The following is a 17,163-nucleotide window of genomic DNA, read 5'->3' on the forward strand; positions in this document are numbered from 1 at the left end:
CAGAAGAGGCACCCTACACCATGTGACGGGTCACCACATGGGAGTCTGCTGCTCTTGTGGAACATCAGCTACATGGGGGTACTTGGCCAAGCTCAGTACACATAACCAACCCACCTCATACACAGAGACAAACAGAATTAGGTGAAATGAAAAGACAGAACTATGTTCTAAACTAAGGAGGCAAGATAAAACCCCTAGAAGAAGAACTAAGCAAAGTGGAGATAAGCAGTCTTATCCAATAAAGAGCTCAAGGTAATGATCATAAAGATGCTCCACAAACTCAGGAGAAGAATGGATGAACATGGTGAGAGGTCTAACAGTTAGAAAATAAAAAGAAGAGCCAAAAAGAGGTGAAGACTACAATAACTGAAATTAAAAATGTATATATATATAGTAGTAGGAATCAACAGCAGAGAAGGCAATGGCACCCCACTCCAGAACTCTTGCCTGGAGAATCCCAGGGACGGGGGAGCCTGGTAGGTTGCCATCTGTGGGGTCGCACAGAGTCGGACACGACTGAAGCGACTTAGCAGCAGCAGCAGGAATCAACAATAGATTAGATGATACAGAGGAATGGATCAGAGACATGGAAAACAGAATAATGAAAATCATACAAGCTGAACAGAAAAAAACAGTTCTAAAAAAAATAAGAACTTCAAAAACAAACTTACAGTTATTAGAGGAAAAAGGGGAGGCAGGGATAAGTTGGGAGTGTGGGATTAACAAAGACACACTACTATATATAAGTAATCAGCAAGGACCTACTGTATAGCACAGGGAACATATGTTCTATAATAACCTATGTGGAAAAGAATCTGAAAAAGAATGGATATGTGTATATGTATATGTGAATCACTTTGCTGTACACCTAAAATACACACAACATTGTAAATTAACTATAGTATAAAATAAAATGTTAAAAAACATATTTATGCACCCAACATAGAAGTACCTAAATGTATAAGGCAAATATTGATGACATAAAGGGAGAAACCGAAGAGTAAAACAATAACAGGAGGCTTTAGTATTCCATTTACTTCGATGGATAGACTTTCCAGACAGAAAATCATTAAGGAAATACTGACTTTAAAGATACATTAGATTAGATAGAATAAATGGATTAAGAACATTCTATCCAAAAGCATCAGAATACACATTCTTTTCAAGTGCACATGGATCATTCTCCAGGATAGATCATATGCTATGCCACTAAATACATCTGAATAAATTTAAGAAGGTTGAAATTACATCAAGCATCTTTTCCAGCCACAACAGTGTGAGATTAGACATCAACTACAAGGAAAAACTGCAAAAGACAAACAGAGACTAAACAATATGGTACTGAGCAACCAGTGGGTCACTGATAAAGAGAAAATTAAGAAGTACTTAGAGACAAATGAAAATGGAATCTAACCTAACACCTAAAGTGACTACAATAATAAAAATTAGAGCAGTAAAAGAGACAAAAACAGTACAAAAGATCGATAAAACTAAGAGCTGTTTCTTTGAGACGATGAAAAAATTTTATTAGACTTTTACCAGACTCACCAAGAAAAACAGAGAGGGCCCAAAGAAAATCAGAGATGAAAGAGAAATCACATCCAACACCATAAAAATGCAAAGGATACTAAGATACTATGAATAATTAGTCACAATAAAGTGGACAACCTAGAAGAAATGGATAAGTTCCTAGAAACTTACAATCTCCCAAGACTGAATCAGGAAAAAAATATCAACAGACCAATTACCAGTAATGAAGTTGAATCAGTAAATTAAATTAAAAAGAAAACTCCCAGCAAACAAAGAGTCCAGGACCAGATGTCTTCACGGGTGAATTCTATGAAACATTTAGAGAAAAGTTAACACCTGTCTTCTCAAACTGTTCCAGAAAACTGAAGAGGAAGGAGCGCTTCTGAACTCATTTTACAAGGTCAGCATCACCCTGATATAAAAACCAAAGATACCACACACAAAAAAAGAAAATTGCAGGCCAATATCATTGATAAACACAGATATACAAAGCTTCAAAGTCTTAGCTAGCCAAATTCACCCGTACATTGAAAGGCTCATACACTATGATCAAGTAGGATTTATCTCAGGGATGTAAGGATGGTTCAATATCTTTTGACAAAATTCTACATCCATTCGTGATTAAGAACTCTTAACAAAATGGGTATAGAGGAACACATCTCAACATAATAAAGGCCATGTATGACAAGTGCTAATATCATACTCAACAGTGAGAAGCCAAAAGCATTTCCTCTAAGGTGAGGAACAAGAAAAGGGTCTTATTGAGACAAGAGAGTCACTCACCACTCCTGTTAACATTATATGGGAAGTCCTATCCACAACAGACAGGAAAAATAAACAAAAGTAATCCAAATTAGGAAAGGAGTCAAACTGCCACTGTTGGCAGGTGATATGGTACTGTATGCAGGGAATTCTAAAGACACCATCATAGAACTAAGAAAGTTGCACAATATAAAATCAATATATAGAAATCTGTTGCACTTCTATACCTTAACAAATTGTCAGGAGAAATTAAGAAAACAGTCCCATTTAAAATTGCATCAAAAAGAATAAAATACCTAGTAATAAATCTAAACAAAGAGGTGAAAGACCTGTACACTGAAAATTGTTAAGACATGATGAAACTGAAGGTGACACAAACCAATTAAAAGATGTACTATGCTCATAGATTTGAAAGAGTTAATATTGTTAAAATCACCCTGCTGCCCTGCAATGTACAGAATCAGTGCAAATCCTATCAAAATATCGATGGCAATTTTGCAGAACTAGAACAAATAAGAAACACAAAAGACCCCAAATAGCCAAAACAATATTGAAAAAGAAGAACAAAGCTAGAGGTATCATGTTCATTGATTTCAAACTGTACTGCAAAACTCTAGTTACCAAAACAATATGGTACTGGCATAGAAACAGACATAAAGGTCAATGGAACAAAATAGAGAACCCCAAAATAAACCCACATAAAGCAGAACAAACAAATGGGACTGTAGCAACCTAATAAGCTTTTGCACAGTGAAGAAAACTACCAACAAAATGAAAAGGCAGCCTACTGAACCTGAGAAAGTATTTACAGACAATATGTCTGCTAAGAGCTTAATGTCCCAAATAGCCTAAGAACCCACAGAACTCAACACCAAAAACAAACAGTTAACAATGAGCAGAGGGCCTAAGTAGACATTCTTCCAGAGAAGATACACTTACGGCCAATAGACACATGAAGATATGCTCAGTGTTACTAATCATCAAGGAAATGCAAATCAAAACCACAATGAGACGCCGCCTCACATCTACCAGTAGGACTAGTATCCAAAGGACAACAAATAATCAGCGTTGACAAGGATGCAGCGAAAGGGAACCCTCACACACTGGTGGGAATGTAACTGTTCTCCACTATACGGAACAGGATGAAGGCTCCTTAAGTAAAAATAGAGCAGCTGTATGATTCAGCAGTTCCACTTCTGGGCAGTTTTTTTCAAAGAAGTCAAAACCACTAATTCAAAAAGATATGTACCCTGATGTTCATTGTAGTATTATTCACAATGGCTAAGATATGAAAGCAACCTAAGTGTCCACTGATAAATTAATGGACAAAGAAGATTTATATGTATAATATACACACAGTGGAATATTACTCAGCCATAGAAAAGAATGAAATCATGCTATTTGCAACAACGTGAGTGGACCTAGAGGATATTATGCTAAGTAAAATAAGTCAGAGAGAGACAGTTACCGTGTGATTTCACTTACATGAGAAATGTAAAAACACAGTTGAGCAAACAGACTAATAATAGATACAGAAAAATTATTGGCTGCCAGAGTGGAGTGGGATGAAAAGATGAGTGAAATAAATTAGGGCAATTGAGAGGTACAAACTCTGTGATAAAATATCTCAGAGATATACTATACAGACAGGGAATATAGTCAGTATTTAATACCTTTGTGTGATGAGATGGTAACTAGGCTTATGGTGATCATTTTGTGATGCATAAAAATATCAAATCGCTGTTTTACACCTGAGACTAATACACTTTATGTCAGTTATACTACAATTTAAAGAAAAAATAAATTGAGAAAGGATGTGGATAATATTCTTAAATACCAAATAACCACAAATTTATCTATTCAGCAAATATGTACTGAGCAAGTGCTGGGCATTTTTTCAGATACTGGAAATATGTCAGCAAATGAAACAGACAACACCTTCACGGAGCTTTCATTCTAGTTGGTTGAGGCAGGTGACATGAGGTGCCTAAGGCCAGCATGCGGCCCGGAGACCCGTGTCTGCGGCGAGGCACAGCGAGCAAGGGCGAGTGATGGGAGAGGTCAGGGATGGTGGGAACCTACACCAGGCAGGACCTCACTGCTGTCAGAGAGAACACGGTTTACTCTGAAATGAGAAGCCTTTGGTGAGTTTTGAGCAGAGAAGTGGCATATAACTTGACATGTTTTAAAGTCAGGATCATGGATTGATCCGTTGCTATGTGAGGGTAGGCAGAAGAGGCAAGGACAGAAAAGCAGGAGACCAGCTAGGTGGCTTCTGTCTCTATGAGAGAAGATGCTGGCACGGACCTGGGTGTGATGATGGAAGTAATAAGTGGTCTGATTCTTAGTATATTTTGAATTTGAGCCAACTAAATTTTCATATGAATTAAACAAGTATTAATATAAAAGAAAGAACAACTTAGGGTGATCTAAACTGTTTAATGGGATGTTGAAAGTTGTTGATTTTACTAGTGGGAGAATTGTGTTGTAATTTACTGGTTCATCCAATAAGTCCATTTTTGGAGTTGTATTTTCAGGAATTGGTTTATGCCTTTTAATAAACCAGGTCCTTTATGGGACCTTCAGAGATAGAGTTTGTCCATCAAGATGCTAAAGTGCTTATTTAAAAGAACATCTTCCTGCTCCTCCCACCTCTGAGTGGGGAGGAGAAGATCTAGGACTCAGAACTCGGTATCTGAATAAGCACTGACATCTAAACTGCAGTGGGAACTCTTTCTTGCCAGAGGCAGGAAAAGTTCACATCTCTTGACTAACTCCTAGTCATGCCAGCTTCGACGTTGCTTCCTCCCAGAGCCTCCCCAACTTCATTATGCTGGCCTACACCCTTCTTCTGTAGTGCCCACACTTTCTCAACGAAGTGAATGCCACACTGTAACTGCCCATTCACTTCTTTTATCTTTCCCACTAAATTATTCATGGACATATCCCCAGGCCCCATGCCTAGTACAAGGCACATGGCAGATGTTCAATAAACATTTATTGAATTACCAAAAAAATAATTTTTTAAGTATACAAAGAAGAGCATTTTTAAAACAGGACAAGAAAATATGTCAGTATCTGACAGAGCTCTGAACTGGGTCTTAGGCTCTGTTCTGCTTCGAGCTATACCTGTATCAACTGTTGCTGTTTACAACACTTCTGATGCCAAATGCAGGAAGGGCTGGGGGGGTGGGTCCCACACCAACCAATACTCCCAGCTCTCCAGACACCAACTGGGTGTCGCACAATTCAGTTCCATTCTGACACTACCCAGAGTTAGCACAGACCCATAGGACAGTCCCCACTGCAGACACCAATCACAAGTCCTGGTCTTCTCATATTGCTGATTGATGGCTATAAACTGGGGTTTCCCAGGTCCCCCTCCTCGAGTTAAATAATTTGATAGAACTCAGGAACATTCTTAGGGCTTCCCTGATAGCTCAGGTGGTAAAGAATCTGCCTGCAATGCAGGAGATCCCAGTTCAATTCCTGGGTCAGGAAGATCCACTGGAGAAGGGATAGGCTACCCACTCCAGTATTCTTGGGCTTCCCTTGTGGCTTAGCTGGTAAAGAATCTGCCCTCAATGCAGGAGACCTGGGTTCAATCCCTGGGTTAGGAAGATCCCTTGGAGAAGGGAAAGGCTACCCACTCCAGTATTCTAGCCTGGAGAACTCCATGAACTGTATAGTCCATGGGGTCACAAAGAGATGGACACGACTAAGTGACTTTCACTTTCAGGACCACTCTTAAATTTACCATTTTGTTATAAAGGATAAAACTTGGGAACGAGTCAAAGGAGATGTATAGCTGGGGCAGGTGTGTGCCAAGCCTCCATGCCCTGTTAGTGTACCACGGTCCCAGCACCTCCATGTGTTCACCAACCCAGGAGCTCTCAAACTCCATTGGTTTTTATGAAGGTTCTGTTATATAGGCTAGACTGATTAAATCAGTAGCCATGAATCACTATCTCCAGCCCCGCTGCTCTCCCCAGACATCAGGGGTGGAACCCAAAGATCCAATCCTCCTATCACATGGTTGGTTCCTTGGTCAACCAGCCCGCATCCTGAAGCTGTCTAGGAACCCAGAAAGAGCTGCCTCATTAGCATGAACTCAGATATGGTTGAGAGGCATTAGTTATGAATTATGAAAAATACTCCTCTCACCTTGTCACTCAGGAAACTCTCAAGGGTTTTAGATCTGTTCTAGGAACCAGGGACAAAGATTAAATAGCTATTTCTTTCTCTGTCACAATATCACAGGCTAGTTTTGAGATCCCACATAAGTTTGTTAATATCCTGCATCACCTGTGAAAGCAGCCAGGGATGGGAGCAGCACAGATTTTACAGAACGTCCAAGAGGTTTTCATGAAGTTACGTGTCCACTACTGATGAAAATATTCCACCCCTCGGATGTATACTAGAAGCTGGGGAAAGCTTGTAGACTCTTGGGCAAGTGATTTCTGATAGTTTCTTCCTGTGCTTTTGGGAAAAAAGACCATCAGGATTCAGAAAACATTTAAGTGTTGTTTTGTTCTCTTTCGGTTTTGTTTATGACAGATGTTTAACGATGGACGACCTGCTTTTTCTATCTTGATTCTTAGCTACCTGTGCCAATCAGCGTCCTGACCTCTTTGGTTGTGTTATTGCCCAAGTTGGAGTAATGGACATGCTGAAGTTCCATAAGTATACCATTGGCCACGCCTGGACGACTGATTATGGGTGCTCAGACAACAAACAACATTTTGAATGGCTTATCAAGTAAGGTTTTGATTCATATTGATGTATTTGTGTTGCTAACGATTTGATGTCAGAATACTGAACATAGTCAAAAGGGAATGTTTGACTGTCCCCTTCAGTATCTCATGTTTACAAGGAATTCACTGCAAAAGTAGGCTACGTGGTGGGGATACTTATCTGTCTTCCTAGTTCTGATCTGGTCTTGAACAAAAATAACAAGGATGTGATGGCAGAATTCTAAAGACAGTCCCCCAGGATTCCTGTCCCCCCTGGTTCTTCAGTGGTTGACTGATCTATGGACTGCTCTGCAGGGACTTTGCAGATTAAATGAAGATTACTAATCAGCTGACCAGAATGGGAAAATTGTCCTGGATTATCAAGAGGGCCTAATCTAATGACAAACCCTTAAAGGCAGGGCACTGTCTCTGGCGAGAAGAGTCAGGGATGCAGCAGCAAAGATGAGAGAAACTGGAAGCACGAGGAGACCCAGACCCACCATTGCTGGCTTTGAAAATGGAGGAAGGGGGCCTTTACAAGCTGATATCACCCCCAACCAACAGCTGGCAAAGAAATGAGGACCTCAGTCCTACAGCCTTGTGGAGCTGAATTCTGCCAACAACTGAAATGAGTCCAGAAGTAGATTTTTCCCTAGAACTTCTTAATAAGTGCCCAGCTAGCCAACAACTTAACTTCAACCTTGAGACAGCCAGAGAACCCAGGCAAACCAACTCAGACTTCTGACTTATTATGAGATGAGAAATCTGTGTGGTTTTTGTTGAGCCAGCAATTAAAAACTAATTTTTAAAAAGGTATCATTATAACATTATATATATATATGTATATATATAGGCTTCTTTTTCTCAATTAAAAAATAAGGAAATAGGACTATATGCAATTACTACTGCTGCTGCTAAGTTGCGTCAGTCGTGTCTGACTCTGTGCTACCCCATAGACGGCAGCCCACCAGGCTCCCCTGTCCCCGGGACTCTCCAGGCAAGAACACTGGAGTGGGTTGCCATTTCCTTCTCCAGTGCATGAAAGTGAAAAGTGAAAGTGAAGTCGCTCAGTCATGTCTGACTCTTAGTGACCCCATGGACTGCAGCCCACCAGGCTCCTCCATCCATGGGTTTTTCCAGGCAAAAATACTAGAGTGGGGTGCCATTTCCTTCTCCAGGGAATTTCCCTGACCCAGTGTTGGAACCCACATTTCCTGCCTTGGTAAGTGGATTCTTTCCCACTGAGCCACCTGGGAAGCCCATATTTGAAACTACTGCATTATTGAAATATTTATATCCCTCAACCACTTCGGCGATAACGGTGAGAAAATGGCAAACATCTAGATTCTCAAGACTGTAAGCTGCATTCTTCTTTGGCTCTTGATTCTGTTTACTTCCCGCAGCAGGGATCTGGGGAGTTTTACCAGCGGTATTAAGGGACTGCCCTTGGAATAGCATCAGGAGCCTGTGTCCCCTGTCCCAGTCTTCTCAGTCAACTATAGATTTTGATACAATAACTTCATTTCTCAAGTCAGGTTTTTTTTCCTTCATTTGATGTGCTTTGTATGGCTAGTTCTCCACTTAGATATTTGGCTAAAATGACTTGGATTTTTTTTAATTGAATACTTTCAAACTACTAATTCTGTTTTGTAGGAGGGGGAAAAGTTTAACTTTAAAAATATACAAGTAACCCCACTGACACATCCTGGTGAAAGCTGAATATCTGAAGGAGTCATAGTTCAAATTAACTTAGAGAAAATAGGCACTTCAGGAGTGAGGTCCCATTTGTACTCAGTTGAAAAGACTAAATTAATTGTATGTTGAAGGCAACAAAATAGTCACTGGATCCCAATACTTCTAAAATTAATTTGAAAGCAATAAAAGAGAGTTCTTAATATTTTTTCTGTCAAGACATCAGTGATACTCCTATTTCAGACCTTAATTTTTCCAGCCTAGTACTCACAGGGCTGCATGTCCTCTCATCTGCACCCAGGTGAGCAGAGAACTGAATCCACTATACTGGAGGGGATCCCCCCGAAAAAAGATCTAGATTTTGAAGTTTGTCAATAGCTGGGATAAATAAAGCCTAACAGACTTTTTTTTTTTCCTACAGAACTTCTCAGAATCTTTAATACATAAATGTGGTATGTGAATCTTGAGGTAGAGAGAGGTGTTATTCGTAAAAAGACTTTCAAGCTTGTTTTCCCACAGAACTAATCCTTATCTGGAGGACCGGGGTTGATCCAAAAATCCTCTGAAGTGAGATCAGAAAACAGATCCATTGTTACCCCCATCTTACCTGTTAGGAGACTAAACCCCAGAAGATTTTAGTCTTGACCTGGTTAACTGAGCAGAAATTTTACTATTTTTGCCTTTTCACTCTACAAAATAAAACTCTACTAAAATAGTTTATCCATTAATACTGAACACTGCAAAATAAGACAGCCTTATTCACTAAAAAGTAAAGAAGAAATACTCAAGAGATTTCTTTCACTTTACTTAATTAGCATCAAGCATTTAATCTGATTGTACTTAGTTTTTAAAAACCTTTTGTTAACTGCAAATTTATCTTGTGCTTCAGAAGGTTCCTCCAACACTAATTTTCTCACCATTGGCCAAGGTCAGTTTCTGCTGGACTGTGAGCCAGCAGGTCAGCGGCCCAGCTCAGGTTCTCTGTTTTCAGACAGAAACTAGGCCCGGGGCAGGGGACCTGTGTTCTTCCTAAGTCTATCAAGCTGAGATCAGAATAAAGATTTTATAGATACCAAACAGGCAGAAAGCTGCCAGACACTGTGGACTTCAAATTCTTCAACAAAAGAAAGGCTTGCACCTGTTATATCCATAGTTAGTGATTTAAAAGAACAATCAGCAAGATGGGAGTCAGGAACTAAGAGATACAAACTACTGTGTATAAAATGAATAAGCTGCAAGGATGTGCTGTACAGCACAGGCAATAGAGCCATTATTTTATAACTTTAATTGGAGTATAATCTCTAAGAATATATTGAATTACCTGAAACTAATATTGTAAATCAACTATGAGTGAGTGAATTCGCCCAGTCGTGTCTGACTCTTTGCAACCCCATGGACTGTAGCCTACCAGGCTCCTCCATCCGTGAGATTTTCCAGGCAAGAATACTGGAGTGGGTTGCCATTTCCTTCTCCAGAAGATCTTCCCAACCCAGGGATTGAACCCAGGTCTCCCACATTGTAGGCAGACGCTTTACCGTCTGAGCCACCAGGGAAGTCAGTATCAACTATACTTCAATTTAAAATGTTTTCTCGTGTAATAATAAAGGGACAACCAGTCCACTTCGTTGCAGCGAAAAATTCAGCCTGAAGAATATGAAAATATTCACCTCAAGACAATCAGTTTGCATATAGTTTGGGTTGTTCCAGCAGCCCTGTGAGTTTCTTTCTTACACAGTCTTCCAAAGTGAGGACCAGATAAATAACAGGGCTCCCCAGCCTCCAATAGCCCTGGCCAGTCACAGCCCACCAATGTCTGCAGTGGTCACCCGGTCACCCAGGGACCAGCTGGTCACAGTCCTCACTGCTGATGAACGACACAGGTATCTGTGCCCACCAGTCCCGTGACTAACCTAGTGGACACGCACAGCTCTCATTTTGATACCTGGCCTCACGGAAGTGCCTTTGCCTTTCAGATATTCTCCACTGCACAACGTGAAGCTGCCAGAGGCAGACGACATCCAGTACCCGTCCATGCTTCTCCTCACCGCAGACCATGATGACCGCGTGGTCCCGCTTCACTCCCTCAAGTTCATCGCCACCCTTCAGCACCTCGTGGGCCGCAGCCGGAAGCAGAACAACCCCCTGCTTATCCATGTGGACACCAAGGCGGGCCACGGGGCCGGGAAGCCCACAGCCAAAGTGATAGAAGAAGTCTCAGACATGTTTGCATTCATAGCACGCTGCCTGAACATCGACTGGATTCAGTAAATGGCATCTCTTTCTTCCTCCTCCGCCGCAGAAAACCTCAAGGGCTCTCACACCATTAAACCGAGAAACCACTGGGCGCAGCGCCTCCCCACATAAACACTATTCTGCACCCATGGGCTGCAGTTGACCAGAACTGCTGCAGGAATTTTATCTTTTCTAGGCTTCTCCTTTTTAGCAGGCCCTTGGCATTTCTTTCTCCACCCTATGCAGGCACATGTTTTAAAAGGGGGGGAAAAAAGGCATGTTTGGATACATAGCTAATGGCAGCGAACACATTGTGAACATTAGATTGCTGAACTCAGAGTCGTAGTCGGGCATACTTCACATAGAGCACCTCAATGAAATTTGCTTCTATAACCATAACCAGTGTACCTTTAAATAAATGTGAGAATTGTTCTCATAAAAAGAGACTTCTTTCCAACAATAATAAATGTTATTTAAGAATGGGAGGTTTTTCTCTGGTTCCTTTGTATTGAGTGGCGACCCCAGAACTGCCATCCTTCTGCATGCATCATGTCACTTCTCTTTGGGAATAAGCAGTGAAGTCAGACTGTCAGCCCTGTGCTGAGGCTGAGTGCATCCACCCAGCTCCCTCGTTTGTGCTGAGGAGGCTGTTAGAGGCAGCTCGCTGGCTTACGTGTTATCCCCTCAGACAGCTGATCCAGGCTCATCTGGTTTGGTTGCCCCCTAAAAATCAGTGGACCTAGGATTATTCACCTATTTGTCTGTCAGTTTGGTTACAGAGTATTCCTGGGAATCATAGTACAGAGGTTCATAAACAAAGAGACCACATGAGTGAATGGTCCAAACATATGTTATAATCAGAAATCTCAGCAACTGCCAAGCACTTCTTATCCCCATAGACTACTTCCTGGAAATAAAACCAGTAATACTTTTTAAAAAGTTTTGGTGTCTCCCCAACCTTAAATCTTCAAGAGAAAGATAGACCATTCCTCAAACTTGTCCACATAAGGCATTTTGGGGAATATTTCATGAAATACCATTCCTTTGGGTATCATTTTGGGAAGCAGTAATCTTAATTTATGAAAAAAAAAAAAGAAACAGCTTCTTTGTCTTGCTTCATCTAATATCACAAAAGTTAATTACTATTTGTATAAAATAACCTTAAAAAATTAGCTTAAAAGATTACTTCATTGATAGCTTGTTCTTTCTCAGGTAAGTGCTATCTTCCAAAGTATACATATGTGTGCTTCTCCTGAGATCTCTACCTCTCAAACTGGTCTATGCCTGTCACTACATAGAAGTACACTTGAAATGTGGCTACATGTTTCGGCTTTTCTGGAGTCATGTTTTCTATTATTATTTGTTTAAATAAGCACTGCATATAATGCAGCTGTCACTGACAATATGATTATAAGCCACCCCCACCCCCCCACCCATCGCCAGAGAAGAAGGGTACCACTAGCCAGCAATGCATGCAGGGCCTGAGAGCAGCAGCAGCTACCTGCAGGGATGCTAACACTAGCTGACTGCCATGTTACCATGTAACTGCGACCAATGTGACAGAAAAAAGAAAAAGTATAGATTAGCTAAAGCAGCCTTTATCCTAGACCAGCTGGGTCATTTGAGGTGCAGGCAGCCAAGATGTACCCATTCAAGTTCAGAGCATTTTCAAGTTTGCCCAAAATCCACTTTCCCACTGAGGTTTTCTTCTTAACAGCAGAAAGTGGAAGTATAATGTATAGAGTCTTAGCTTCAGAAGAAATCAGGCCCAGGTTCAAATCCCAACTGTCCTTTAGTAACTGGTGATTATGAGGAATAAACAAGCTAATACAAGTGCCTAGCATATAACTGGACTCCATTTGGGAGTTCTCTTTCCCAAGCTGATTTTCATTTCTAGAGTTTAGCTGGGCAGCTGAGCCCACAAACTGAAGGTAGCTTTTTAAAACCTAAAGTGCTGGATGACTTAGAGGCTGGGCTCCTCCCTGGGTCTCAGGGTGTCTTCCCTATTAGACATCACCTCTATATCCTATATTCTGTCCCTCTGCTCTGTCTTATGTTGTTCTATGGTGTTTTGAGGAAAAAGCCACATACATTGCCCAGGCAGTCTGCCTCGTCACAGGGCCTTGAAAACACTCCAAGGGCATTTGCTACCTTAGTAAGATAAAGTCACATTTATGATGTTTATTATGTACGCACTTAGAATATTGTAAAACTCTGCAATTAGTCATGTTTCTTAATACTCCCACTAAAGCTTAGGCAGTTACACAAAAATGGTGGAGCTGCTAGTATGAAAACTTACATTTCAACTAAGAAAGTGTCACCAATCACTCCATGTTTATCAGATAATTTTACCAGCCTTGGGGATTTCCCCGGGAAGACCACAGAGCTGATGCCTAGAAAGCTTACAGAGCCTCAGAGATGAGTTACCTTGAGGCCGGGAAGCTGTCAGGCCACAGGTCGGACTGCAAGAAGGTCGGCAGCCAGGCCAATAGGAATGAGGGCTGAGACCAATGAGTAAGAATACTGAGCTGTGTTTGCATCCATTCAAATTCTAGAGGCTGGGAGTGCAAAGAAAAAAAGTCCTGCCCTGACGAAGCTGACACTTCAGTGGGAGGAGACAGATGATAAACTGCCTCATTTAATCCCCTGTGCTCAAAGCATTCCAGGTGTGCAGAGATGTTTGTCCTCAAACATAAAACCACATACTACCATTACCCCCACTTAGCAAAGGTCCAGCTTCCCCAGACAGGAAGTAAGCGGCAGAGCAGTGAACCCTGGCAGCAGGACAATGGAGACAGCACTCTTACCCACTAGCCTAGTAAGAAAATAGAAAAGCATGAGGGGTCCCATTCAAGACGGTGACTAGAAGGTCCTGAACTTACCTCCTCCCACAGACACATGTAATCGACAGTTACATACAGAACAATGTGTTTTGAAAGAAATCCAATAACTAGATGAGCAACCCCAACACATCAGATGAACGAGAAGAAACGCACATCAAACCAGGTAGGAGAGGCAGAGACAGTCTTTCTATACACCCCACCCCTGACATGGCCACCCACAGTCAGGAGGAAACCCACCACTCCAAGCTTCTCCATGACGAGAAAATGGTTTGGACCATATATCAGGCACTCCAGCTTTTAAGACTTGCATCTAAGAGATAAGCCTCCAAAATATTTAGCTTTGAAAGCCAATGGGACTTGCATCCATGAGACCCACCAAGATATAGCAGACAAGAAAACATTTTTAAAGTTTCTCTTGGTTTTTGCCCTCTATGCATTATTTTTAATTTGAAAGATAAAAAGCCCTAACAGAATTTTATTAAGTCTTTTTAAAATGTCTCACACCAGTCAGGATGGTCATCATGGAAAAGTCTACAAAATAAAAGCTAGAGAGGATATAGAGAAAGGGTACCCCCCCCACACTGTTGGTGGGAATGTAAATCGATACAGTTTACATTGGTACTCTGGAAAACAATATGGAGGTTCCTTAAAAAGCTAAAAATAGTTACCATTTGATCCTACAGTCCCAATCCTGGGTACATATCCAGAAAAGACAAAACTCTAATTTGAAAAGAAACATGCACCCCAGTATTCACAGAAGCACTATTTACAATAGCCAAAATACAGAAGCAACCTAAATGTTCATTGACAGATGAATGGATAGAGAGTCCCCAAGGACTCCACACAAAAAGATCTAATAAGTGAATTTAGCAAATATGAGATTAACTCTCAGAAACTGATTGCATTCACACTAACAATAAAATATCAGAAAAGGAATGTAAAAAAGAAACAATACTCTTAACATTGCATCAAAAAAAATATATATATGAATAAACCTGACCAAGTTTTGTAGTTAAGAACTATAAAATATTAATAAAGGAAATAAAAGATGATTCAAAGAAAAGATATCCCATGCTCTTGGACTGAAATAATATTGCTAAAATGGCAATACTACCCAAAGTAATCTACAGATTTAATTCAATCCCTATCAAATTGACCATGACATTTTTCACAGAACTAGATCAAATAATCCAAAAATTTATATGGAACCATAAAAGAACCAGAAATGCCGGAGCAATCCTGAGAAAAGAGACAAAGCAGGAGGGCAGGCATAACCCTTTAGACTTCAGACAATCCAGCAAAGCCACAGTAATCAGAATAGGGTAGTACTGGTATAAAATAGACATATGGATCAATGGAACAGAATAGAGAGTCCAGAGATAAACTCACACACCTATGGTCAATTAATCTTTGACAAAGGAGCAAGAATATAAAATGGGAAAAAGTCTCTTCAGCAAGTGGTGCTGGGAAAGTTGGACGGCTGCAAGTAAATCAATCAAGTTAGAACACGCCCTCAGACCATGCACAAAAAATAAAATGAAAATGGCTTTTAAAGACTTAAATATAAGACATAACACCATAAGGCTCCTAGAAGACTATATAGGCAAAACATTCTCTGACATAAATTGTACCAATGTTTCTTAGGTCACTCTCCCAAGACGATGGAAATAATAACTAAAACATACAAATGGGACCTAATCAAACGTCTAAGCTTTTGCACAGCACAGGAAACTATTTTTAAAAAAATGAAAATCTACGGAATGGGAGAAAATAGTTGCAAATGATGCAACAGACAAGGGCTTAATCTCCAAAATATACAAACAGCCCATACAACTCAACAACAACAAAACAACCCAACTGAAAAATGCTCAGAAGACCTTAACAGGCCTTTCTCCAAAAAAGACATACAGATGGCCAAACACGTGAAAAGATGCTAAACATCACTAATTATTACAGAAACGCAAATCAAAACCTACAATGAGGTACCACCTTACACAGGCCAGAATGGCCTTCATTAGAAAATCTACAAATATTAAAAGCTGGAGAGGATGTGGAGTAGAGGGAACCCTCCTACACTGTTGGTAGAAATGTACATTGGTACAGCAACTATGGAAAATAGGATGAAGGTTATCCTCAGAAAACTAAAATTAGAATTACCATATCATTCAGCAATCTCACTCGTGGGAGTATACCCAGTCAAAACTGTAATTCAAAAATATACATGTACCCCTGTGTTCACAGAAACGTGCTCAGTTGCTCAGTAGTGCCTGACTCTCTGTGACTCCATAGACTGTAACCTGCCAGGCTCCTCTTTCTGTGGGATTTCCCAGGCAAGAATACTGGAGTGGATTGCCATTCATTCTCTTCTCCAGGGAACCTTCCTGACCAAGGATCAAATCTGCATCTCCTGTAATGGCAGGCAGATTTTTCACCATTGAGCCAGCTGAGAAGCCCTAAAAACCAGGGTAGCTACACCTGCAAATAACTCGTGAAGAAACAGTTTTGTAGGCTTGTTGTTGTTTTCTCTTACGTTAGAGTGTGTGCTCAGTTGCTCAGTCGTGTCTGATTCTTTGCAACCCCATGGACTGTAGCCCACCGGGTTCCTCTGTCCATGGAATTTTCCAGGCAAGAATACTGGAGTGGGTTGCCATTTCTACTCCAGGAAATCTTCATTCACCATAGCCAAAATGTGAAAATAACCTAATGTCCAGCAACAGATAAATGGATGAAGATGTGATGGTATGTATAGACAATGGAATTCTACTCTGCCATAAAAAAGAACAAAATACTGCCATTTGCAGCAACATGGATGAAATGACAGATTATCATATTAAGTGAAGTCAGAAACAGAAAGGCAAATTCCATGATATCACTTATATGTGGAATTTAAAATATGACACAAATGAGCCTATCCACAAAACATGAACAGACTCATACACACAAAGAACAGACTTCTGGTGGCCAAGGGGGAGGAGGGAGGAAAAGGAATGGACTGGAGTTTGGCATTGGTAGATGCAAACTATTACATTTAGAATGGATAAACAACAAAGTCTTAATGTATAGCACAGGGATCTATATTCAATATGTGATAACCATCATGGAAAAGATTAAAAAAGAATGTATATATGTGTATAACTGAGTCACTTTGCTGTACAGCAGAGATTGGCACAACATTGTAAACCAACTATACATCCAAAAAAAAAAAAAAATGTGGCATATATCTCTGGTGGCCCAGAAGGTAAAGAATCTGCCTGCAGTGCAGGAGACCCCGGTTTGATCTCATGGTCAGGAAGATGCCCTGGAGAAGGAACTGGAAATCCACTCCAGTATTCTTGCCTAGAAAATCCCATGGGCAGAGGAGCCTGGTGGGC

At 40.6% G+C, this 17,163-nt stretch overlaps 1 protein-coding gene across 1 annotated transcript in view; it reads left to right on the plus strand.

The window, feature by feature from the left end:
- PREP (prolyl endopeptidase) overlaps positions 1–11,434 on the plus strand; it is a 132,570-nt gene extending 121,136 nt beyond the window's left edge. The window contains exons 14-15 of the mRNA XM_061427708.1: positions 6,894–7,050; positions 10,691–11,434. Of these exons, the coding sequence (XP_061283692.1) occupies positions 6,894–7,050; positions 10,691–10,985 (452 nt within the window). The 3' untranslated portion in view covers positions 10,986–11,434. The remainder of the gene's footprint in view (positions 1–6,893; positions 7,051–10,690) is intronic.
- Positions 11,435–17,163: the final 5,729 nt, after the last annotated feature.

The sequence above is a fragment of the Bos javanicus genome, chromosome 9 (assembly GCF_032452875.1).
Source record: "Bos javanicus breed banteng chromosome 9, ARS-OSU_banteng_1.0, whole genome shotgun sequence".
In the NCBI taxonomy this organism is placed as follows: domain Eukaryota; kingdom Metazoa; phylum Chordata; class Mammalia; order Artiodactyla; family Bovidae; genus Bos; species Bos javanicus.